A 24847-nucleotide genomic window follows, 5' to 3' on the forward strand; every position below is an offset into this window, starting at 1 on the left:
TCCAAAAGGAAAATTAAGAAAGCAATTCCTTCCTTCAAAATAACCACTAAAAGATTAAGTTTAACAAAAGAAGTACCAGACTTGCATATTGAAAACAACAAACATTGCACATGGAAATTTAAAAAGTTCTAAATAAATGGGGAGACATGCCATGTTCACGGATATGAACACTCAAAACTGTTAAGATGGTAATTCTCTCCACATTGATCTACAGATTCAATGCAGTTGGAAATCAACTCAAAGTAGATCTCAGGCCTAATGTAATATCTGAAACTATAAAACTTCTAGAAGAAAACATAGGAGAAATACTCTGTGACCTTTGATTAGGCAATTAGTTCTTGCAGTGCTGCCATCATAGCTCACTGTAGCCACGAACTCCTGAACTCAAGCAATCCTCCTGTCTCAGCCTCCCAAGTAGCTGGGACAACAGGTACACGCTAATGCTCCTGGCTAATTTTTTTATTTTTTACTCTTTTTGTAGAGATGGGGTCTTGCTATGTTGCCTGGGCTGGCCTCAAATGATCCTCCTGCCTTGGCCTCCCCACAGTGTTGGGATTAAAGGCATGAGCCGCCATGCCTGGCCCTCAATTAGTTCTTAGATATAATACTAAAAAGCATAATTTATAAATGAAAAAAACTGATAAAGTAGACTTTATTAAAAGGAAAACTTTATACTTCATAAGACACCATTAACAAAATGAAAAGACAAACCACAGAGTGAGAGAACACATTTGCAAATCATGTATCTGATGAAAGACTTGAGTCTGTAATATACAAGTTGAGTATCCCGTATCCAAAATGCTTGGGACAAGAAGTGTTTTGGATTCAGAATTTTTTTTGGATTTTGGGATATTTACATTATATTTACCAGCTGAGCATCCCAAATCTGAAATCTGAAATCCAAAATGTTCTATTGAGCATTTCCTTTGAGTGTCATGTTGGTGTTCAAAAAATTTAGAAATTTGGAGCATTGTGAACTTCAGATTTTTGGATTTGGAATGTTCAACCCATATATAAAGAATTCTAATGACTCAATAATTATAAGACAAACCATCAAATTAAAATATGGGCAAAAAGTTGAATAGCTATTTCACCAAATAAGACATAGGAGTGGCTAAAAAGCACCGCATAGATACTTAATGCCCTTACTTATTAGGGGAGTTCATGTTAAGACACAGTGAGATAGCATAACACTCCTATCAGAATGGTTAAAACAAGCAAGACAGTGGGCATGGTGGCTCATACCTGTTAGTCCCAGCTACTCAGGAGGCTGAGGTGGGGGATTGCTTGAGCCCAAGAGTTCAAGGCCAGCCTGGGAAACATAGCGAGAACTTTGTCTCTAAAAAAATAAAATTAGCCAGGTGCAGTGGTGCACGTCTATAGTCCCAGATGTGAGGGAGGCTGAGGCAGGAGGATCACTTGAGTGACCAGCATGGGTGATATAGCAAGACCTCTTTCAAACAACAATAACAACAACAAACTAGAAAAAAAACAAATGTTGGTGGGGACATAGAGAAACCGCAACTCTCATGTATCATTGGTAAGAATGTAAAATGGTACAGCCACTTGAAAAATAATTTGGCAGTTTCTTAAAAAGTTAAACATAAATTTATTATATGACCTAACAATTCCATTTCCAGGAATCTACCCAAGAGAAATGAAAACGTACATCCAAACAAAGATTTAAATGCTAATGTTCATGGCAGCATTATCCTAACAGCCCCTAATTGGAAATAATCCAAAAGGCCAACTGGTAGAGAATGGATAAACAAAATGTGGTATTGTACCATTGAACAACATGAAGAAATGAACTGTTGATACACACTACAACATGGGTGAGCTTCAAACACCTTATGCCACGTGAAAGAAGCCAAATGCAAAACATTAAATTCTATATGATTCCATTTATGTTATATGTAATTTCCAGATCCACAGTTGCCTAGGAGAATGGGAGTGGGTAATGACTGCTACTGGGGTTGAGGAAACGTTTTGGGTGATGCAAATGTCTAAAACTGGGTTGTAGTGATTGTGTAACTCCACAAATTTACTAAAAATCATTGAATTGTACACTTACAACGGGCAGATTTTGTTATATAAATTTTACTTCAATAAACGTTTTTATTGTGATAAGAATAAATGACATGAGATCTACTCTTTTAATTTTTTTTTCTTTCTTGAGTCTCACTCTGTCACCTGGGCTAGGGTGCTGTGGTATCAGCCTAGCTCACAGCAACCTCAGACTCCTGGGCTCAAGTGATCCTCCTGCCTCAGCCTGCTGAGTAGCTGGGATGACAGGCACGCACTACCATGCCCAGCTAATTTTTCTACTTTCAGTAGAGAGAGGGTCTCACTCTTGCTGAGGCTGGTCTCGAACTCCTGACCTCAAGCAATCCTCCCACCTTGGCCTCCCAGAGTGCTAGGATTACAGGCATGAGCCACTGCACCCAGCCAACTCTTTAAAATTTTTAAATGTACTGTTAACTATAAGCACATTGTTGTAGAGGAGATCTCTAGAACTTGTTCATCTTGTATAACCAAAACTTTATATCCATCCCCCTCCTTTCAGCCCCTGGCAACCACCATTCTATTTTTTGCTTTTGTGAGCTTGGCTATTTTAGATATTTCATAAAATTGGAATTATGTGGTATTTGTCTTTATATGACTGGCTTATTTCACTTAGCACAACATTCTCAAGGTTCATCCATGATGTCTCATATGGCAGGGTTTCCTTCTTTTTTATGAATGAACATTTTATTGCATGTATATATCATATTTTCTTTATCCATTCATCCACGATGGACATTTCAGTTGTTTCCATGTCTTGGCTACTGTGAACAATACTGCAATGAACATGAGAGTACAGACACCTCTTTGGGATCCTGATTTCACTTCTTTTGGATATATATCCAGAAGTAGAATTGACAGATCATACGAAATTTCCATTTTTAATTTTTAGAGGAAACTTCATATGATTTTCCATAACAACTGCACCATATTCCCACCAACAATGTACAAGGATTCCGATTTCTCTAAATCATCACCTACACTGGTTTTTGTGTGTGTGTTATTTTTATAATGGCTCATTGTGGTTTTGATCTGTAATTCACTAATAATTAGTGATGTTGAGCATCTTTTCGTATACTCATTGGCCATTTCCATGTCTTCTTTGGTGAAATGTCTATTCAAGTCCTTTGCCCATTTTTAAATCAGGTTGTTTTTTTTTTTTTTTTTTTTGCTCTTGAGTTATAAGAGTTCCTTATTTATTTTTGGTATAAACACCTTATCAGATATATGGTTTGCAAATATTTTCTTCTAATCCTTGGTGTGACTACTCTTCACTCTTTTAATTTTTTCCCTTGCTGTGCAAACGCCTTTTAGTTTGATATATTCCCACTTCTCTATTTTTGCTTTTGTTGCTTGTGCTTTTGGTGACATAATCCAAGAAATCACTGTGAAGTCCAATGTCATGAAGCTCTTCCCCTATGTTTTCTTCTAGGCATTTTCTGGTTCCAGGACTTACATCTAAGTCTTTAATTCATTAAAAAAAAATTTTGTGTACGGTGTAAGAGAAGGGTCCAATTTCACTGTTTTGCATGTGAATATCCAGTTTTCCAAGCACCATTTGTTGAAGAGACTATCCTTACCCCATGCGCATTTTTAGCACCCTTTTCAAAGGTTAGTTGACTGTAAATGTGTGGGTTTATTTCCATTCTGTTCCATTGGTCTACATATCTGTCTTTATGTCAGTACCATAGGATTTAAATTACATCAGCTTTGTAAAATACTTTGAAATCAGGAAATGTGATTCCTCTAGCTTTGTTCTTCTTTCCCAAATTGTTTTGGATATTCAGGGTCCTTTGTAATTCCATATCTATTTTAGGATTGGTTTTTTTAATTTCTGTAAATCAATAAATATTTTAAATAAAAAAATTTAAAAAGAACGAGTGCTATGGGTTGAATGTATATTCCAAAGTTCATGTGTTGGAAATCTAATCTCCAAAGAAACAATGTTGAGAGGTGGGACCTTTGAGAGCCGATTAGGTCACGAGGGCTCTGTCCTCATGAATGGATTAATGCTGTTATTACAAGAGCCGGTCAGTTATCATGGGAGTGGGTTCCTGATAAAAGAATGAGTTTGGCCCCCTTCCCTTCCCTGTCCCTTGTGCATGCTCTCTTGCCCATGTTCCACCATGGGATGATGCAGCAAGAAGGCCCTCACCAGAAGCAGGCTGCTTGACCTTGGACTTCCCAGCCTCCAGAACTGTAAATAAATCTCTGTTGTTTATAAATTAGGTATTCTGTTGCAGCAGCACAAAGCAAACAAAGACAATGAGGTAGGCCTATATATATGGATAGAAAACATTTTCTAAGGTAAAATGTTTTGTTTATTCAAATATCTAAAAATAGTTTTTTAAATAAGGTAATGCATGTATACATCTTTAAAAAGAAAAAGCAGCACATAAGAGCTTATGACACAAATTACCTCACACCCACAAGCAATCATTTCTGTTTATGGTTCTTCCCAAGGTTACAGAATCACAACTATACCCAGCTAAACAGCATGTCTTTTGTATATCATATCCTGAATCCAACTTCTTTTTTTTTTTTATTTCAGCATATTATGGGGGTACAAAAGTTTAGGTTATGTATATTGCCCATGCCCCACTCCAACTTCTTTCTTACCTATACCAATAACCTCTGGTCCAAGCTACCATTGTCTTTTGTATGGACAACTGAATAGCCTCCTACCTGGTCGGTCTTCCTCCTTATACACTTTCCCTGCCAGTTTCTTCTCCATAAAGCAGTCAGAATGATTCTTTTATATACTGCATTCCCTTGTTCAAAATCTTCCAATGCTTTCCCCTCTCATTCAGGGTAAAATCCAAAATCTTTACCTTGGCCAAAAAGGCCCATATGGTCTGGTCTTCCACTAACTCTTGGTCTCATCTTCTGTAATCCCCTCCTACTCATCCCCTTTTAGCCACAGAAACCTCTCTGCAGGACCTTGCACATCCCAAGCATGCTCTTGCCTTAAAGCTTTGCTGCATGCTGTTTCCCCTCCCTGGAATGCTCATCCTCAGACAACCCTTCTCCCTCCCTTGCTATGTCTCTCTGCTCACATGCTACCTCTCAGCCAGGGCCTTCCTCAGAACTCTGTTTTAAATTGCAACTCCCGTCAATCTCTATCCTCTTAGCCTGCTTTATTTTTCTTCATGTTACTTGTCACTATCTATGACTCTTCTTTTTTTCCATGCACTCAAGTTCTTTTTATTCTGTTTCTCCACAGTTCCTTAGGGCAACTGTCTTTGCTTACATGATTGCAGCTTAGTTGCAGGCAAATTAGTATTCCAGCACAGTGGAAGGGAAAAATAAATAAGATCTCCTATGAACACACATTACTTCAATTATGTTTCTCTGAAAAGAAATTAGTAATATAGCCCTCTTAGAGCTTGAGAGGCTTGGGAATGCAGTGCTGTTGGGCACATGTGTGCCTGACTATAAATCTATTACTAGAGAAGAAGAAGAGAACATATTTTGGTGAACTAGATGCCATAGTCTTCTATGATTTGTAGATTTTAAAAACTGAAAAACTATCTTGAAAATATATAAAATGTTTAAAATATGAAAAGCTATCATGTAATATATTACATAATTATGACCTTGTAAATATTACTCATTTTTGTGATCTATGCTGTGATCACATTTCTTACACCACTCAAAGAAGAATGGTCTCAGTATCAAATTCTTTTGCTCTATCACTATACTTTTTAGTATACTTAAAGTTGGACTATGCTTTTTTTGTGCGGTTTTCTGTTCTTTGTGGAGTTTCTAGTTGTCTTTTTTTGTTTATATACATTTTTCCAAGTCCTCAGCCACACTATCTATGAAGCCTCCCTTCCTCCCAGGGTCCCTGTCATGCAGTTCTTAGGTTTCCTACTCCAACTTGGACTTACTGTTCTCTTGACCTGACAGGTGGCTGGGGAGTGCTGTGATTTTTGTTTATTGGGTCCATATGTTGTCCACTTCTTTGATTTATTCCTCTTGTTGCTGGAGTAGAACTTCAGGAAAATTTCTAAGAAAGAGCGCCAGTTCTCATCTCATGTATTTACCACACTTGGTCTGTTCTAGATTCAGAACCATTTCTCCTCAGAACTGTGAAGGCACTGTTCCCTTGTCTCGCAGAATCTAGTGTTGCTGAGTGATCTCACGTCATTCCAATTTGCCTAATTTTGGAGGTGTCTTCTCCATATAAGGTTTAAAGAGCTATGTATTCTCAGTGTTCACACATTTTCCCAGTACCTTTTCCATGTATTTACTTGACTTTGGAAGGCTCTTACAAAGTCATCTCAGGTATCCCCATAGCACAGAAAACTTTATTGTATTATTTAATGAACACTGATCTTGCCTGTGTCTTCTCTGTCTCTCACACTGGAACTCCTAATCAGATTTGGACTTTCTGGACTGATTCCCTGTGCTGCCTATCTCTTCTATAATACCTTAAAATTATTTATCTTTTTATTTTGCTCTCTAGCAGACTTTTCTAATGACAACTTTGAACTATTCTACTTCATTTATTTGGATACTTATTTTTGCTCTATTCTTTCTTCATAGCATCCTATTCTTTGCTTTATGAATTCAAAATTTCCTTGACAATCTAGATGCTAGAAGGCTGGTATAATAAACTAATCTTAGAAGGCTGGAATGAACTCATACTAGAAGGCTACCATAACTCTACCTAAAGATAATCAATTAATAAAACACCAAAAATCTCGTAATATTCTCATTTATGTATGCAAGAATCCTAAGTAAATTATTAACAAATCATATTACTAAAAGAATAATTTTATATGACTAAGTAATGCAAAGAAAGGACTTTGATAATATATTCATCCTCAGGAGGTCATATGAGAAAAATTATATGATCATTTCAAAAGATGCTAAAAAACCATTGTTAAAATTTCACATCTATTCCTGAAGACAATTGTAATAAACTAGAATTGAAAAAATAAAATTGAAGGAAACTATATATAAAATAATATATATCTCATATCAACGAGTAATATTAAAATTCATGGCCAAATATTAAGTTTCCTTAGTAGAACGAAGAACAAAGAAAAAAGTCCACACTAATCACTATCACTACAATATAAAATTTCTCTGCAATGGCTAGCGCATGAAATCATATAAGATAACCAAATAAGACATACAGAAAATGACAAAGTATTATTTGCAGAAGATACAACTGCACTACCTTAAAATCCTAATCAATTAACACAAACTCTATTTGAAATCAGACCAATAATTAAGGAGGCAAGTTACAATAATCAGTACTATAACACTTTTCACTTGATGGGCAATAGTGAAATAATACTCAGTGTTTAAGACAGTATGAGGGGCCGGGCGCGGTGGCTCATGCCTGTAATCCTAGCACTCTGGGAGGCCGAGGCCGGTGGATCGCTCGAGGTCAGGAGTTCGAGACCAGCCTGAGCAAGAGTGAGACCCTGTCTCTATTAAAAATAGAAAGAAATTATCTGGCCAACTAAAAATAATATATAGAAAAAATTAGCCGGGCATGGTGGCGCATGCCTGTAGTCCCAGCTACTCGGGAGGCTGAGGCAGTAGGATCGCTTAAGCCCAGGAGTTTGAGGTTGCTGTGAGCTAGGCTGACATCACGGCACTCACTCTAGCCCGGGCAACAGAGTGAGACTTTGTCTCAAAAAAAAAAAAAAAAAAAAAGACAGTATGAGGAAGTGACCTCTCTCAGACACTATTAGTGGGATTGTGTATTATTATAACCTCTTTGCAGGTCATCAAACATTCATATTCTGGAACTATGCAGCTTATAAGAATACAAATTCCACTTTTAGGAATATAAGCTAAAAAAATAGATATGAGTGAAAAGATGAACTTAACAAAAAGTATGTTCATCTCAATAAAATAGCAAAGAAAGAAGTCATTTAAATGTCAGTGAGTAGGCTACTGCTTAAGTATATCATGGCAACATGGACTATCATGCAACTCTTCAGAAAAATGATGTGCATCTTATTTATTGCCATGAAAAGATGCTCATGTTCCATAACAAAGTGAAAGGACTGGAAACAGATTAATATTGTTAAAAGTATACTTGTTCATATGCCTATATAGGAAGACTAAAGTTTAGAATGATATATAACAAAATGTTTATAGAGATCATTTTTTATTATGATTGATTGGTAAACATTTTATCTGAGTGTATTTTTTAAAGTTTCTTTTTCGCTATGAAACAGAGTTCTATCAAAAAATGTCTAATGATAAAAATCTCTAGACAAATTTAAAGTGTTTTGCATTCAGCAATAAAGCAGAATTAAGTAGTGGTAAAAACATATTGGGTAAGGAATCAAAATAACTCGTCTTGTCCCAGTTCTACTAATAGTTGTGTCACCTTTAACAAATATTTTAGGAGCAGTGCACTCTAGCTGTAAAATAAGAATAAATAATGGTTGCCTATCTACCTCACAATGTTGTTGTGAAGATCAAATAAAGTGATATTTAAATGTTTTGAAAGGTGTGAAAAACTACAAAATGTATGATGGAGTAATCAATATTATCACGAAAGCAGTTAAAAATAAAAATGTTTCATCTCTTAACTGCTTTGTGCAATGTTATTCTCATGTAGTGAATATAGTTTATAATCATGTTTTCTGTGTGATTCTGCTCAATGTTGAGACAGAAATAGTGACATGTGATGCAAATCTATAAGCCTCTGGCCTAGAAATCCTATAATATATAGCAAAACTCTAACCAGGACAATGGAGAGATTAAGCAATTAATTATGTAGCTTTAACCGATGGACACAAAATGTCCTACCATCTCAAAATAACACTGCTTTCTCTCCTTCAGGTAGGCAATCTGGATGCCTGAAATTCTTAAACCAGTCACTCATATCCTTGGGGTAAGAACTTGAAGGCTCCTATTAAAATACAAGTAAGTGTGTGTATATGATATTTGGTAATACAATAAATTATTATCTATTAGTATCATGTTAAAATTGGTTATTAGGTAAGCTAGTGACTCATCTAGCAAGGAGAAAGGGATAAAGTACCCATTCCATTCTAAAATTTAAAAATCTTTACAGGTTGTGAGGTTGAGAAAGTAAGGGAAGAAGGAGGGAAGAAGGAGGGAAGGAGGAGGAGTACGAGATCAGGCTCAGACCAAGAGGACTGCTATAGCAGGAAGCTGGTAAGGGTGCAAAACCAAAAGGACAATCCTTGTCACCTTTACAATTTTGTATAGGGGTAGTCTGATTGTAAAGTCATACCAATATATTTACCAAAATAATACTGTACATTTATTTCACTGATAAATCATAAAGCATATTTTTGACTGAAGATAGGGTTTTTGAAACTGCCATAACAAGAAGATATAAATTCCCCCAATAGGAATCTTCTTGCTAGTTGAAGCTTAATAAAAGATAAAATTGGGGATTTTATCATCTTCACTCCTCTTCTTTACTCACATAATGGGCTGCTTATCTAACTACACACCTCTTACCTCCCACTATGACACTGAGCTAATTAAAAAAGTTTGCTTAAATCTAGCCACCTGCCTTTTGTTTTGCTGCCTACCTGGGCTTTTTCCAAGCAGGCAGAAAATCTCCAGTCACTCTGTTATCACAACCAGAATGCAAGAGATTAGTGACCACAGTGAGAAGAGAATCAGTTTACATCCTTTCAGGCAAGAGAATAGTATTACTTCACAAGCAAGAAATCTGACCTTAATTTAGAAAACCTGCAGTTAATAATCACCTATAAGTTGGTTTTACATGCCAGACAGTTTTTGTTTCCTCTGTTGTTTTTACAATTTGGGTGTCCTTTGTGGTTACCGAAATTATTTGCTGAAAGGCATATATCAACATTTAAAATATTTAATCCATAATAAAGTAGGTCTTACAGTTTAGGTATATCTAAGTTAAAATATACTCTGCATCAATTTATCCAGAGTAGAATTCAGCAATCTAACTCTGCTAATTATGACAACTAATACACTTAATTCCTTTTTTAATTGAGGAATAAAATAATTTTTTCCTGTAATCTGCCAACCCAAATAAAGACTCATATAGATCCCACCACTGGTACTCACCTCTCTCCCCAAAAGGTCAATTGTTTCTTGAAGGAAAAGAACTAAGCCTGAAGCTACAAATTTAGCAAGGAAACCTGGTCAAAGAAGAGCTGTGCAGAGCAGGGGCGAACTGAACTGGTCGGGTGATCAGGTCAGAATGCAGAGGTTCTGATGACACCCAACTGAACCCAGCTTCTTTTTCATAATCAAATACTTAATGAAAACAAATCTAATTAACACCATAAGCCAAAAAGAAGTACAAGTGATCTTTTAAAGTGTGGTTAACTTTCACTTAACATTCTGCTAAAGAAACTGTACTAGCTGAACCCATCCCTTTCAGCTGCTTCGATGTGATTCAGAAGTCATCCCTGTGTGTTAGTTACTAAATGAGTTAGCTGAGTCTCCAGACACCTGTTCTCCTTTAGAGAGTGTGATGTACTGTGTGTGTGTGTGGCTACTGAAATGAACTGTATAGTCCAGATATGAAGATGATGCTCACAGAACAAAAAGGCAGTGAGTCCATATTGACATAGAAGAAAAGTTAAAATGCCATATTTTTTGTGCCACAAAAGTTTAGGTAAATAAATATTTATTTAAAAGGTACTTTTGGTATTGTGAAAACAGAATATGTGGCAACAAAACAAAACAACAAAAACAACAAACCTCAAAAAGTCAGATTTGCCACTTCCATGGTAAAAGGAGAAAATATCTATTACAGACATGGAATCAGTCTCCCCTGCGTTAAGTTTAGGGGGAAAAAATTGAAACATATGGGATGAATTTGCAAAGTTTAAAAAGATGCCTTTGACTGCATCAAGGCTACTCCTGTCAATTAAGGATATTTTAGATCTACAAGGCTCTGTTGGTTATATCATGTATATTCTTAGCATTTTTAAACTTTTACCTTTCTCCTCTTAAAAATATACATAAAAATTTAACCAGATTTCAATGGCAACAAATTAATTTAAAATTTTGCTCTATTCGATTTCCTATCTGCCTTTAGCATTAACTGTAGAGCCTCACAGAAATATTACTTAAAAAGTTAAAAGTGGTGCTGTTGTCAAAGGAGACACTAAATTAGTGTACTATTTTACTTTTTCATTAAGCAATTGAACTAAAAGTTTTGGGCGCTTTTAAACCAAAATGTATAACTTTTAAAAAATTATTTTAGTAATTTTTGATAATCACTATTATATTAATAGCAGCTGTATAATCAGAGGGTCATAGTACTTAAAATATCAATAATCATGGAATGTCTTTAATTTGATCAGATATTTACTGATAAGTCATTATTAAATTATCTTTTAAAAACAACCTTAAAGCAAGATAATAAAATGCACCATCCCAGTAAGAGTCTTAGCAGAAAAGGTATCCTTATGGTTCTTCTCCAGTCACTCAAGATGATTGGTCTCCTCATGAAACATAGCATAAGTAAATAAGTAAAAATTTGGTACAAGACACTATAGCTATTTTCCCCCATGATGGGACTTTAACTCTGAAGTGAAAAGAATGCAAAATATCCTATAAAAATTCAAATTGTAGTCTTTTAAACGTGATTTTAAAAGAATTACACAGTAGAAACAATATTCATATATATAATTTAAAATTCTCAAACCAGGTCCCATGCAAAAAAGAAAAAAATTTCAAAAAATAAGAAACCAAAACTTGACAGTATAGGTTGAATACCCCTAATCTAAAAGTCCAAAATGCTCTAAAATCTGAAATTTTTGAGTGCCAACATGCCTGATTAGGGCTACTCAACTGGTAATATTTTTTGTAAATTTGTTTTTAAATTAAAAAAGTGGAAGTTTATTACATAAAGTTACTTACGGCATTTATAACAAGTTTTTATTTTTGGTAGCTGTGTTTAGTAACCATTTTGCAGGTTTTATTTTAATTGTCATCATCAAAAACGACCTAAAGGTATACTAACAGAATTGAAGGAGAAATTCAAATCTTTGCTTTCAGTAACTGCTTAAGTGTTTTTAGACCTATAGGATTTATTTAAAGTAAATTTAATAAAGAATATTTACTATCCTTTATGAAAATATGAATTTGATAACTGATAAAAATAAGGATTTTTCTCAATTTCAATTAAACAGTTACTGAGTACTTAGTAAATGTCAGGCACTGTGCTAGGTGCTTTTAAAAAGACTCTCTGCTCTAAATTTCCTCAATAAAAGCATCAAAATATTAAGTCCAAACCTTTCCAGGTAAATATTTTGTCTTTCAAATGTTAGATATGGCCATTCATAACACACACACACACACACACACACACACACACACACACTCACACAGAGTTTCTTCTGATTAAACACCTTGTCAGAATGGATGATGGGTATCATCCTTGAAAGAAAAAGGCAAACATACACTTGCATTATGAGAATTTTGCTCCTTTAATTAATCCAGACTACCTGTCTAAATACCAATTGCAATCTGTACTTCAATGATAAAAAGATCCAGCTGAGATAATACGGCTCTAATGCTTATCAGTTTGGGAACTGTTTTTTCCACAGTTCAAGGGGTCACTATAAACACAAAAACCGGGCATTGTTTTTGTGTGATTAGGTTACAGTAGCTTAAGTCTCTAATCACCAGAATTCCTCACCCAGTTGTTAATTGCAGACCTGAGGACTAGCTCACATCTGCTTCCTGCTTATTTCATTAATGGTTCACTTCAAGGTCCTAAAAAGATTGTATCCCTTCTCCAAAGATAATGCTGGACCCATCTATGTCTGCCTTCTACAGTTAGCTTGTTCTGGTTTGTCACTCTCCATACAATGCAAATCTCAGTGAACTCACATCTGTCACAGATCGACCCAACTCGTGGGCAATCTTTTCCCATCGACCTGGGGTGCCTCCTGGGAACTTAACCATACTTCTAGTCAGTTGGCTGAGGTCCTCCTCTGTCCATTCAGGTGCCTGCAAAACATTAAAGAAAATTTAAAAAGATAATTGAAAGAATGCCTGCTAAAACATTTAACAAGCCTGTGAAACAAATTATTGGCAATATGCTTTCTGCAAAAAAACCGTAATACTAAAAGGTACCTAATAGTTTCAATAAAGGTTTGAGTTGCATATTTAACATTAGAATGCAAAGTTCCAACAGACTTTTAAATTTTCCTATGTATAACAACCAAGAAAGTAGAAATATTGCAAAACCAGGCTTTTGAAGACACGAAAAAAAAAAAAGACCATTACATTTTGCATTAAAGTGAGAAACCATTCTCAAAGCCTATGAAATGCATTCTTGGTATGAAATGCAATGCTGCTCACAAATGCCTCAAATAACTTACTACTGAAGGTCTTGAAGTTTTTCTTTTTAAATTATACTTTAAAGAAAGCAAAAAAAATCTTACAAGTATAAATATACTGGTCTAGAATCAGTAACTGAGACAAATACATATTTTTTGTTCATTCTATGTAACAATATTTAACTTCTCAAATGCTAGCATTTTACAAAACTTGGGAAGAGAAATAAAAGTAGAGACTCTTGTGACCAAGACTTAAACAATCAAGTTCACGCTAAACACAATTTCAATTTTGAGAAGGTAAGTGCTTCTAAAAGTTGACCAAATTATTAGGCTGAATAGCAAAACCTTAAAGATTATAAAACTGCATAAGCAAAAATTCTAAAAGCAAACATATTCTTCGCATTTTACTCAGCACTACCAGTGATCAAATCTAAAACTGAGCAAAGCAAAAGAAATTATTATCAAACAGCAAATAACCAAGTTACAATTATTTTACATTACATTTTAGCACTAAACTATCCCCCACCAGAGGTAGTAAACCACTCTGGTATTAAACAAATACTCCAGTAGTCAGCAGAGAGATCGAGGAAGCCTACCTTATTTTCCTTTAATTAAAAAGAAAGAGTGAAAGAAAAAAAAAGAAAGAGAAAGAGAGAGAGAAAGAAGGAAACCTTTGTGACAACTACCTTTTCTAATCACCATTTCCGATAATGAACAGGCACACATCAGGCAGTTTGCATTACAGAACCATCAGCACAGAACAACAGTCAGAGGTGAGTGACCCCAGGGACTATCTCCACAGCTACAGCAAAGCTTCTCCCTGACACTAATCCTCCCTGTCATTCTCCCACTGTGCTCTAACCACACTGACATCCGCCTGCCTCACTGCAAGCTTAACGGGGCCCTTCCTGACTTTTTACTGTCTCCCCCAATCAATGGTTCAAGCGTGCTCTTTTCACCATGTCCAAATGGCAGCTTCACTCATAATCAAAGTGCACTGCCCCTGTTAAAGGGCTTTCCGAAAGGCTCTCCCATTTGCATTCATTTGCAAAGCAAACTACTTTTATTCACTTTGTTCTGCTATCAAGAATGTTCCCTGAAGCAGATAAATTGGCATAAATACAACCTGCCACTTAAGAGTCAGTAAATAATAGCCAATAGTAGGCAGGATTTTATCAATCATTCTATTTTGTATCCACTAAGAGCTGAAAGCCTCAAACATATTCATCAGTACAGCCCCTACAATACATGCATAAATTCACTTATATAAAAAGGCAGCCCACATTGGGTCTGGTTGGAATTTCTTTGATATTTAATGATTATCAGAAATCTAATTCTCCATATCAGATGATTTAAAAATTTACACGGAGGTTTTTTCTTTCTTTCTGCTTCTTTATTTTTACTTTATTTAAGGGAAAAGTATTATTCAAATACTATTTAGAAGAACATAATTGGATTTTCTAGGAAATCATATCTTTACTGCTAAAAGCTGAAGCTTTAATAAGCATACCAACTGGTTTCAGAAATGCAAAAGAATTAAGTTTTAAGTAGAATTTAAATATTAACTTTCAGTACAAAATCATACTATGAAGTTGAAATTGCATAAAAATATACATTAATATATTCAAACCATACAGTATATCAGTGCAATTTCACACTAAATCATCTAATTTCTGCATTCATTTTAAATATTTTTACAGCAAACAAAATTGTTTAAAATGTCAAAAATATAATCAGTTGCACATAATAAGCTAATTCTTTAAAATAATTTATATTTTTAATAGATTAGCTTTCCAATTATGCTACATATATGAACATTGGGTATTAAAAACCAATCTGATTTTATTAATAATTCCTTGCTAATGAGAATGGAATGTAAGGGAAAGATTATAAATAAGATGTTTGGATTCATATCCTGAAAAAATCACCCACCTGTATGACAATCTTTCTTTTTAATTTCATAGTTATTTCATGACTATAATTTTTATTTATATTTTTAAAAAATCAATAATTAGGACCATAATCTGAAATCTGAGAGAACCTTTTTAGCAATTCATTATTCTGTCTCCTACAGCTGTACAGCAAGCTCTCTGGTGAATGTGCAATTCCTCAGCAATAGTTAGTTGTGTCTTTAGAAGGAACAGAGCCTACTGTGATCCAGCTACTACAGCAGCCATGAGGGTGGCCATGGTGTGAATGTATTCTCCCTGTCCTAATCTGGAGCCAACTGTAGCTGTGAAAGTCAAATGAATGCATAAGCACACTGCTTTGCCACTTAAAACCATGTGTGTCCAATATGACTGAAACACTGGGCCAAAAATTCATCTCTACAGTAAAGTAATGGAAGATACCACATGGTGTGGGGACAGCTGTTGTGACTACACAAGCATCCCAATTTTGCATCAGAAAAGCCCACTCTGGGAATAAATCTCCATACTGAATACTAAATAAAAAGTCAGTTTTCAAGTTATTCAATATTTTTATGTAATGACCCCAAAATATATTTACTAAAGAATTGATATGGAAATTTAAAGTATATTCCCAAATAATGTCCCTTTGGAATAGATTTTTGCCATAAAACCTGCTATGTTAAAAGATTTGGTGCCTTTGAAAAGTCTTTGTATTCTTGGGATTTAGGGGTTGGAGTCTGTAGGGCTATATATTTTTAAAGTAATTTATATGAATGCTCCTCTCACAGCTTTGGACTACAAAATGTTAGTTAGAAAATATCATTAATTTATTTGGCACTGAAAAATCATGGCCAAATTAAAAGAAAAATTTTAAATGTACTTATTTATTGTATTTTCACACTTTAATGACAAAAGGTCCATTTTTATGTAATAGATGCTGAACTCCCTAATGAGTAGTATTTCTATTAAAATAACCTATTAATGATCATTGTTTATATAAATGCAGAAGTTAACATTTTGGATTCAACTACTTTTAATAGATTCAGCTCAGCCCACAAATTCTCAGAAATTTTACCCAAGGAAATAATATTCTTACATAGCATCACCCACTTAAAAGATCACACCTAATAATGTGGATGGTATAGCTAATAATCTAATTATCTATTACCCTCTAACTTTACATTCTGTATACAGAATTCTGTTTTAGTTAGTGCATTTAGTTTAGTTAGTGCATTTAGTTTTCAGCTACACAATATTCCTTTCCAACTTAAAAATTGAGGAGTTAAGTGCCCATGACAAATACATATGTAAACAAATGGTATGTTAAAAAACAACAAAATTAAAAACAAATGACCTCAAATGTTTTTCACTCTTAGGATGAGAAATTCTTCTTTGAGGCCTTTCTTCCTGACTTGCAGATGGCTGTCTTTTGGCTATGTCCTCATGTGGCTTTTCCTCTGTGTAAGTGTATATGGTGTGGGGGGGTGTCTCTTGTCTCTTGCTCTTCTTAAGAATATTAATCCTATTAGATTAGGGACCTACCCTTATGATTTCATTAATTGAACTTTAATTATCTCCTTAAAGGCACTATCTCTAAATACAGTCGCATTGGGGTTAGGGCTTTAACATATGAATTTGGAGGAACACAATTCAGTCCATAACAAGGAAGACACAAAATAAACAAACAAAAACTGAAACAGAAGTCCACAATTTGGCCTAATTGGTAATCCAAAAATTACTAAAAGTATTTATACAACAAATAGATAAAAGGGTAGAGATTGGCATTTGTGCCTCTATAACCGTGGTTCTGAATTAACATCGGCTGAACTATACCAAATAAGCAAACCTTCATACCTTTAATCAATACTGGGGATCCCACTAAACTTAAGATTTCCTCCGTAATCTTAGGGAAGTTACTGAACATAATACAAAGCACAAACAAGTAAGGTGCACCTCAACCACAGGAATTATTGTCTTGCCTCAATTTTCCTATGGTCATCACACCCATTGTCCTAAAAAAATCCTACAGTGGTCATGGACTCTCTAACTCAGTAAGTAAAGAATTAAAATTAAATTTTTGGCACTTAAATTGCCTTGATAAAATGGACCCCATGGACATATCCCCTCCTCCATTAAAATAGTTAACATAGCCCAATGTAAATTATAACAGGGCCTTTAATGATTGAAACCTATCATGTAAGACCTATTTAGAGAAGGGGTGATTATCCCCACTGCTTGGTCATATAACAGCCCAATTTGGTCTGCTCTTATCCTTGAATGGTGCCTCACAGGGGATTACTTCAACCTTATTGCTGTGGACCTCACTAAGGACCCATATCCAATATAAGTGAAATTACTGACTTAACTGGTAAATATTTTGCTATTAAGATTATTTAACATGTTCTGTTCAGTGCCTATTTCAACAGTCTCTGGATTGCAGTTTGCCTTTGCCTACAAAGGAACTCAATTCATTTGTACCTGGCTACCATGGCGTACCTCAACATGACATACGATCTTTAAGGGCAAAATCTTAACTTTACCCTATTTTCTCCACGAGACAGGTATGATATTACACTGATGACCTCCTCCTCTGAACAGATTAATTTGTCACACTCATTCAGAACATAAAATACAAAGGAGTTCACCTTGGTTAAATTTCTGAAAATTATTTGGTAAACTGAAGGCTGCTCCATTCATGACACTTCAAGAAACAGGTATTGACCCTTTAGGCACCCACAACTTCTTTTAGGCTCTTTTGGGTGCTGGAGGAAACATATTTCTCATTTACAAATTGTACTTAAGCTCATTTATGCAGTTACTTGCAACATGGCTCACCTTCAATGGTGCCCCTTCTAATAAAAGGCTTTAAAATCTGTTCAAATTGGGAAACAGACACTCTTAGTAGTGTCTCCCAGAGACTCCTTCACTACAGAGGCTTTAGCAAACTTCTCTCAGTGTGAGAGGCTTATATGCAAGTAATGAGTTTAAAATGCTAAAGCCACAAATATTTGGACTTTACTAAAATTAAACTTTTGGTCTTTTAAATAAACTATTTAAAAAATGAAAACTAGAGACTAGGCGCAAACACGAGTAGTCTTCAAAAAGTTCATGGAAAATGTGTATTATAAAAAAACTATGCATGGATTTCAAAATTTTTGTGTAACAAAATATACTCATATTAACTTATTATAACATGTATGAACAGGATTGAGTTTAAGGCACTAAGAAGTAAGTTTGAAAAGAACCCTTATCAGAGTAACATGAATTCTGCTAAAATTGAAGCAAGAACAAACATCAAATTTATAATGAAGCTTGGATAGAAGAATACTTGAAATAGTCATTGATGCTTTACAAAAAGTTTACGGGGACGATACCCCAAAGAAATCAGCAGTTCACAAATGGATAACTTGTTTTAAGAAGGGATGAGACAATGTTGAAGATGAAGCCCACAGTGGCAGACTGCCCCTATCAATTTGTGAGGAAAAAATACATATTGTTTATGCCCTAGCAGAAGAGGACCACAGGTTAACAGCAGAAACAATAGCCAACACCACAGACGTTTCAACTGGTTCAACTCACACAATTCTGATTGAAAAATTAAAGTAGAGCAAACTTTCCACTTGTTGGGTGCTAAAACCTTTGCACCCACATCAGATGCAGACAAGAGCAGAACTTGCCATGGAAATTTTAAATAAGTGGGATCAAGATCCTGAAGCATTTCTTTGAAGAACTGTAACAGGAGATGAAACATGGCTTTCCAGTATGATCCTAAGACAAAGCACAATCAAACCAGTGGCTGCTGAGAGGTAGAAGTGGTCTGGTCAAGCAAAAGCAGACTGGTCAAGGGCAAAGGTCATGGCAACAAGTTTTTGGGATGCTCAAGGCATTTCACTTGTGACTTCCTGGAGAGCCCAAGAATGATAATATTTGCTTATTATGAGAGTGTTTTGATAAAATTAACCAAAGCTTTAGCAGAAAAACACTCAAGAAAACTTCACCAGAGAGTTCTCCACCATGACAATGCTCCTGTTCATTCCTCTCATCAAACAAGGGCAATGTATTTATTTTAAAAAATTATTATGGGTACACAAAAGTTGTATACGTTTATAGGGTACATGTGATGTTTTGATACAGGCATACAATGTGAATTAATCAACTTGGGGTATCCATCACCTCAGGCATTTATCATTTCTTTGTGTTATGAACATTCCAATTCTACTCTTAATTATTTTAAAGTATACCCTAACTTACTGTTGATTATAGTCACTTGATTGTGCTATTGAATACTGTCCCTTCTATCTAACTACATTTTTGCACCCATTAACCATCTTCCTGTATCCTACTACTCTCCACTACCCGTCCCAGCCCTGGTAATGATCACTCTACTCTCTGTCTCCATGAAATCAATTGTTTTTAATATTTAGCTCCCACATATGAGTGAGAACTTGTGAGATTTTTCTTGCTGTGCCTGGCTTATTTCACTTAACATAATGTTCTCCAGTTCCATTCATGGTGTTTCAAATGGCAGGATTTCATTCTTTTTTGTGGCTATATATTATTCCATTGTGTATCTATACCACAATTTCTTTATCCATTCATCCAGTGATGGACACTTAGATTGATTCCAAATCTTAGCTATTGTGAATAGTGCTATAATAACATGGGAGTACAGGTTCCTTTTCAATATATTGAATTCCCCTCCTTTGCATATATACCCAGTAGTGGGATTGCTGGGCCACAGGGTAGTTTCATTTTTAGTTTTTTGAGGAACCTCTATACTGTTCTCCATAGCGGTTGCACTAATTTACATTGCCACCAACAGTGTATGAGAGGAATTCCCCTTTCTCCACATCTTTACTGGCATTTGTTATTATTGTCTTTTTGATAAAAGCTATTTTAACTGGGGTGAGATGATATCTCATTGTGGTTTTGATTTGCATTTCTTTGATGACTAATGATGTTGAGCATTTTTTCATATACCTGCTGGTCATCTGTACGTCTTCTTTTGAGAGATGTCTATTCAGATCCTTTGCCCACTTTTAAATTAATTTGATTTTTTCCTATTGAGTTGTTGGAGTTCCTTATATATTCTAGTTATTAATCCCTTGTCAGATGGATAGGTTGCAAATATTTTCTCCCGTTCTGTGGGTTGTCTCTTTACCTTGTTGATTCTTTCCCTGGCTGTGCAGAAGCTTTTTAGCTTGATGTGATCCCATTTGTCCAATTTTGCTTTGGTTACCTGTGCTTTGGGGTTATTACTCAAGAAATCCTTGCCTGACCAATGTCCTGAAGTGTTTCTTTAATATTTTCTCTTAGTAGTTTCACAGTTTCACATGTTAGAGTTTTTAATCCATTTTGATTTTTGTATATGGCATGAGATAAAGGCTGTTTCTTTCTTCTGTATATGGATATCCAGTTTTCCCACCACCGTTTATTGAAGAGACTGTCCTTTCCCCATTGTATGTTGTTGGCACCTTTGTCAAAGATAAGTTCACTATAGATGAATAGATTTATTTCTGGGTTTTCTATTCTGTTCCATTGCTCTATGTGTCTGTTTTTACACCAGTACCATGCTGTTTTGGTTACTACAGCTCTGTAGTATAATTTGAAGTCAGGTAATGTGATTCCTCCAGTTTGGTCCTTTTTGCTTAGCATGGCTTTGGCTATTCTGGGTCTTTTGTGGTCCCATATAAATTTTAGGATTATTTTTTTCTATTTCTGTGAAGAATGTCATTGGTATTTTGATGGGGATGGCACTGAATCCATAGATTGCTTTGGGTGATATGGACATTTTAACAATATTGATTCTTCCAATCCATGAGCATGGAATATCTTTCCATTTTTTGTGTGTCCTCTTCAATTTCTCTCATCAATGTTTTATAGTTTTCATTATGGAGATCTTTCACTTTGTTGGTTAAGTTTATTGAAACAAGGGCAATTTTGCAATAGTTTCAATGGTAAATCATTAGATATCCAACCTTACTGTCTTGATTTGGCTCCTTCTGACTTTTTATTCCCTATCTTAAAAAATCTGTAAAGGGCACCCATTTTTTTTTCAGTTAATGTAAAAAAAACTGCACTGACATAAATTCCCAGGACCCTCAATTCTTCAGGGATGCATTAAATGGCTGATTATCATTGCTTATAAAAGTATCTTTTTTTTTTTTTTTTGAGGCAGAGTTCCGCTCTGTCACCCTGGCTAGAGTGCTGTGGCGTCAGGCTAGCTCACAGCAACCTCAAACTTGGGCTCAAGCAATCCTCCTACCTCAGCCTCCCAAGTAGCTGGGACTACAGGCATGCGCCACCATGCCCGGCTAATTTTTTCTATATATTTTTAGTTGTCCAGCTAATTTCTTTTTATTTTTTAGTAGAGACAGGGTCTCGCTCTTGCTCAGGCTGGTTTCGAACTCCTGAGCTCAAAGGATCCGCCTGCCTCAGCCTCCCAGAGTGCTAGGATTACAGGTGTGAGCTATCGTGCCCAGCCATAAAAGTGTCTTGAACTTGATAGAGCTTATGTTGAAAAATAAAGTTTGTATTTTTTATTTTTACCTATTAATTCCATTTTACACAAACTTTTTGAAGTCCCCTCATTTCATAACACATAACAGAAAAGGGACTTGTATCACAATCTGTTCATCCATTCTCCTATTAATGGATATTTGGGTTGCTGCCAGCTTTTGGTTATTATGTATTGTGAATACAGATACTATGGCAATTTGTGTACAATTCTCTTTGCAGTCACGTTTTAATTTCTTTTCACCTAGGGGTGGAATTGTAAGGTCATAGGGAAAGTATACATCTAACTTTATAAAAAACTACATAAGTTTTTTTCCAAAGAGGTTGTACTGTTTTACACTCTAGCTAGCAATGCATAAGAGTTCTTGTTGTTCCATATCTTTAACAACACTTGATATTGTCAGTTGTTTAATGTTGACCATTCTGGTGGGAATGAGATGTATCTTACTGTGGTGAATAACGTGCATTTCCAAGATGACAAATGATCTTGAATACCTTCACATGTGCTTATTGGCCAACTGAATAATATCTACTTTCATGAAGGATGCATTTATATCTTTTGATCATTTGTTAATTGGGTTGTTTGTCTTGTTATTATTCAGTAGTAAGAGTTCTTTATATTATATTTTGTGGATGTAAGATCTTTGTCAGATATAAGTATTGTGAACATTTCTTTTTATTTTGAAGTAGTTTTAGACTTATAAAAAAGTTATAAAGTCAGCACAGAGTTCCTCTATACTCCTTATTCAGTTAACTATGATGTTACTATCTTACATAGCCATTGTGGTAACAAGCTCCAAGGTCCCCAGTGATTCTTACTTCCTAGTATTTAAAGCCCCCACACAGACTCCTCCCACAGTGGCTAGGGCTGACCTGTGCAACAAATAGGATATTGTGAAAATGACAGAGTGTGTCTTCCAAGGATAAGTTATAAAAGACATAGCTTTTGCCTTGCTCTCTTATTATTTGCATCTGGTGGAAGCCAACCGCCAAATGGTCAAGCTAAATAACAGTACTAAGATTCATCCTGCATAGGCATAACGGTCTATACACTTTCAGACAACATTTTGAGATACACACTCATAATGACTATGAAAGGAGAGGAATTCAGGAGCATAAACCAGGCCAATCATTAGAACAATGGCTGGTGTAATGCTTCTTAAGAAAGAATGGAATCAGATGGCTGTCTTATAGCCCAACTTCTTCTGTAGTCTGTCATGCCAACCTTAAATGTATTTGCAAATGACAGGAAGAGGTCTCAGAGTTTTTGGAAGAAGGATCCTGGTTGCTTTTACCCTTTCAGGGAGATCTCTCAGAGATAGATTATACTCTTGTAGGAAACCAAGGATGAGGCCTTGACTAGTATTCAGGCTCTTATTGCCCCAGATTGAATTTAGAATGCTGATGAAAGTGACCCAATAGAGAATGAAAAACTAACCTAAAGAAATCTTAGTAAATATTTGTGGTCAGCCCTACCACCCTAGAAAACGACCTCATCCCTTATACTGAAACTGAGTGAGAACAGTTTAGTAATGGGAACGCAGGTGCTCGGGATTAAGGTGGACTCACCAAAGAAGGTCACCAATGTGCTAGCTTGAGTCAGCCAGAGGTGCAAACCCTTATGGCCTCAGCTAGAAGGCACTGTGGCTATGGCACTGAGTCAAAGAACTCTCAAGGTTGTAATAGATGGTGTCAGCCATGAGGACCTTGCCATTTGATATTGACCACGGGTGGCTAAAAACATTAAGCCACAAGCCAGTGTTGCACTGCTCAAAACTAAAAATAAATGTTAAGCCTTGTTTAATGGCATGGAGCCACTCTCACTCCCTGACTATCTGAGCTGATCAATGACACCGCCTACCGTGGTGGTGGAAGACATTTAGGTCAGCCTTAACTCTTAGGTCAGCGTTGTTATTGATGATCGAATTAACATAGATGTCCTACGTGTGGGCCAAGGTGAAACCTGCACAATTGCTAATGCATCTTGATATACCTGAGGCCTGGAGAACTGGCACAAATATACTAATATTCTGGTAACTACTATTGCTATCGTAATAAACTGTTCTTCATCTCTGACCCAGGAGTCATGTTTTCTACCAGCATCCATAAAACTGTGGCAGGCTAACTTGTTAGTCCACAAATAGCATGAAACTGATCCTTTATAGTTGTTCACAATATATACCTTTTCATTTTCTTAATGGTGTCTTTTGAAGAGCACAAGCTTATAATTTTCATAAAGTCCAATTTATCAATATTTATTAGTGATTTGAATGTCCTGACTAGGAAATCTTTGCCTACCTTAAGGATGAGGTAGGGGTCAAGGTTTATTTTCTATTACATGGATATCCAATTGTTCCAATACAATTTGTTGAAAAGACTATTATTTTACCCTTTTGAATTGCCTTGACACCACTGTCAAAAATACATTGAGGATGTGTGTGCATCTATTCCAGGACCTTCTTTCTGTTATATTGACTTATTTATCTAAATGTATGCCATATAATTTCCATTATACAGATAAGAAAAATGTGGTAGTGTGCTTTAAAATGCTCATCACAGCATTTTTTCCCACAATGGAGGTATTTTAAATTACAAATAAATGTAAAATCTATTTAAAGCTTTATCCCCACATATAAAATAATGCTATATACTCTATCCATGCAAAAGTCCTAAATCATGACTTGCAGTCTTTTTTATATTTTTTCCCTCATTTTTTATTTTTAGCTACATCTTTCTAGTGCTCTACAAAAGTTATGCCCTGCCTTGCTATTCTTGAAACAATAACATTAGCATCACCTTTAAGGTTAGGAAACCAGCAAAAAGAGATGTAATGATTTTTTTAAGTCTTCCTAGGAAGTGAATAAAAAAGCCAAATTAAAATTCAAAGCTCTTAATAAAAGAAAAAAGTATTCTGAACAAAAATAGAAGAAAAAATAAATAAGAGCCAACTTTTACATGTTATTCAAAAAGATTTGTTTTGAAAACCAGCATTGATAAATTCATGTTAGAAAATATTTGTGGTCATTATTGTTGTTTTGTTTTTTTAATTTATTTTTATTTTTTTAG

At 35.3% G+C, this 24847-nt stretch overlaps 1 protein-coding gene across 1 annotated transcript in view; it reads right to left on the minus strand.

Moving 5' to 3' along the window:
* DNAJC1 (DnaJ heat shock protein family (Hsp40) member C1) overlaps nucleotides 1-24847 on the minus strand; it is a 179692-nt gene that overhangs the window by 19497 nt on the left and 135348 nt on the right. The window contains exon 9 of the mRNA XM_045534683.1: nucleotides 12904-13023. Coding sequence (XP_045390639.1) covers nucleotides 12904-13023 — 120 coding nt within the window. The remainder of the gene's footprint in view (nucleotides 1-12903; nucleotides 13024-24847) is intronic.

This window comes from Lemur catta, chromosome 1, assembly GCF_020740605.2.
Source record: "Lemur catta isolate mLemCat1 chromosome 1, mLemCat1.pri, whole genome shotgun sequence".
Classification (NCBI taxonomy): Eukaryota; Metazoa; Chordata; class Mammalia; order Primates; family Lemuridae; genus Lemur; species Lemur catta.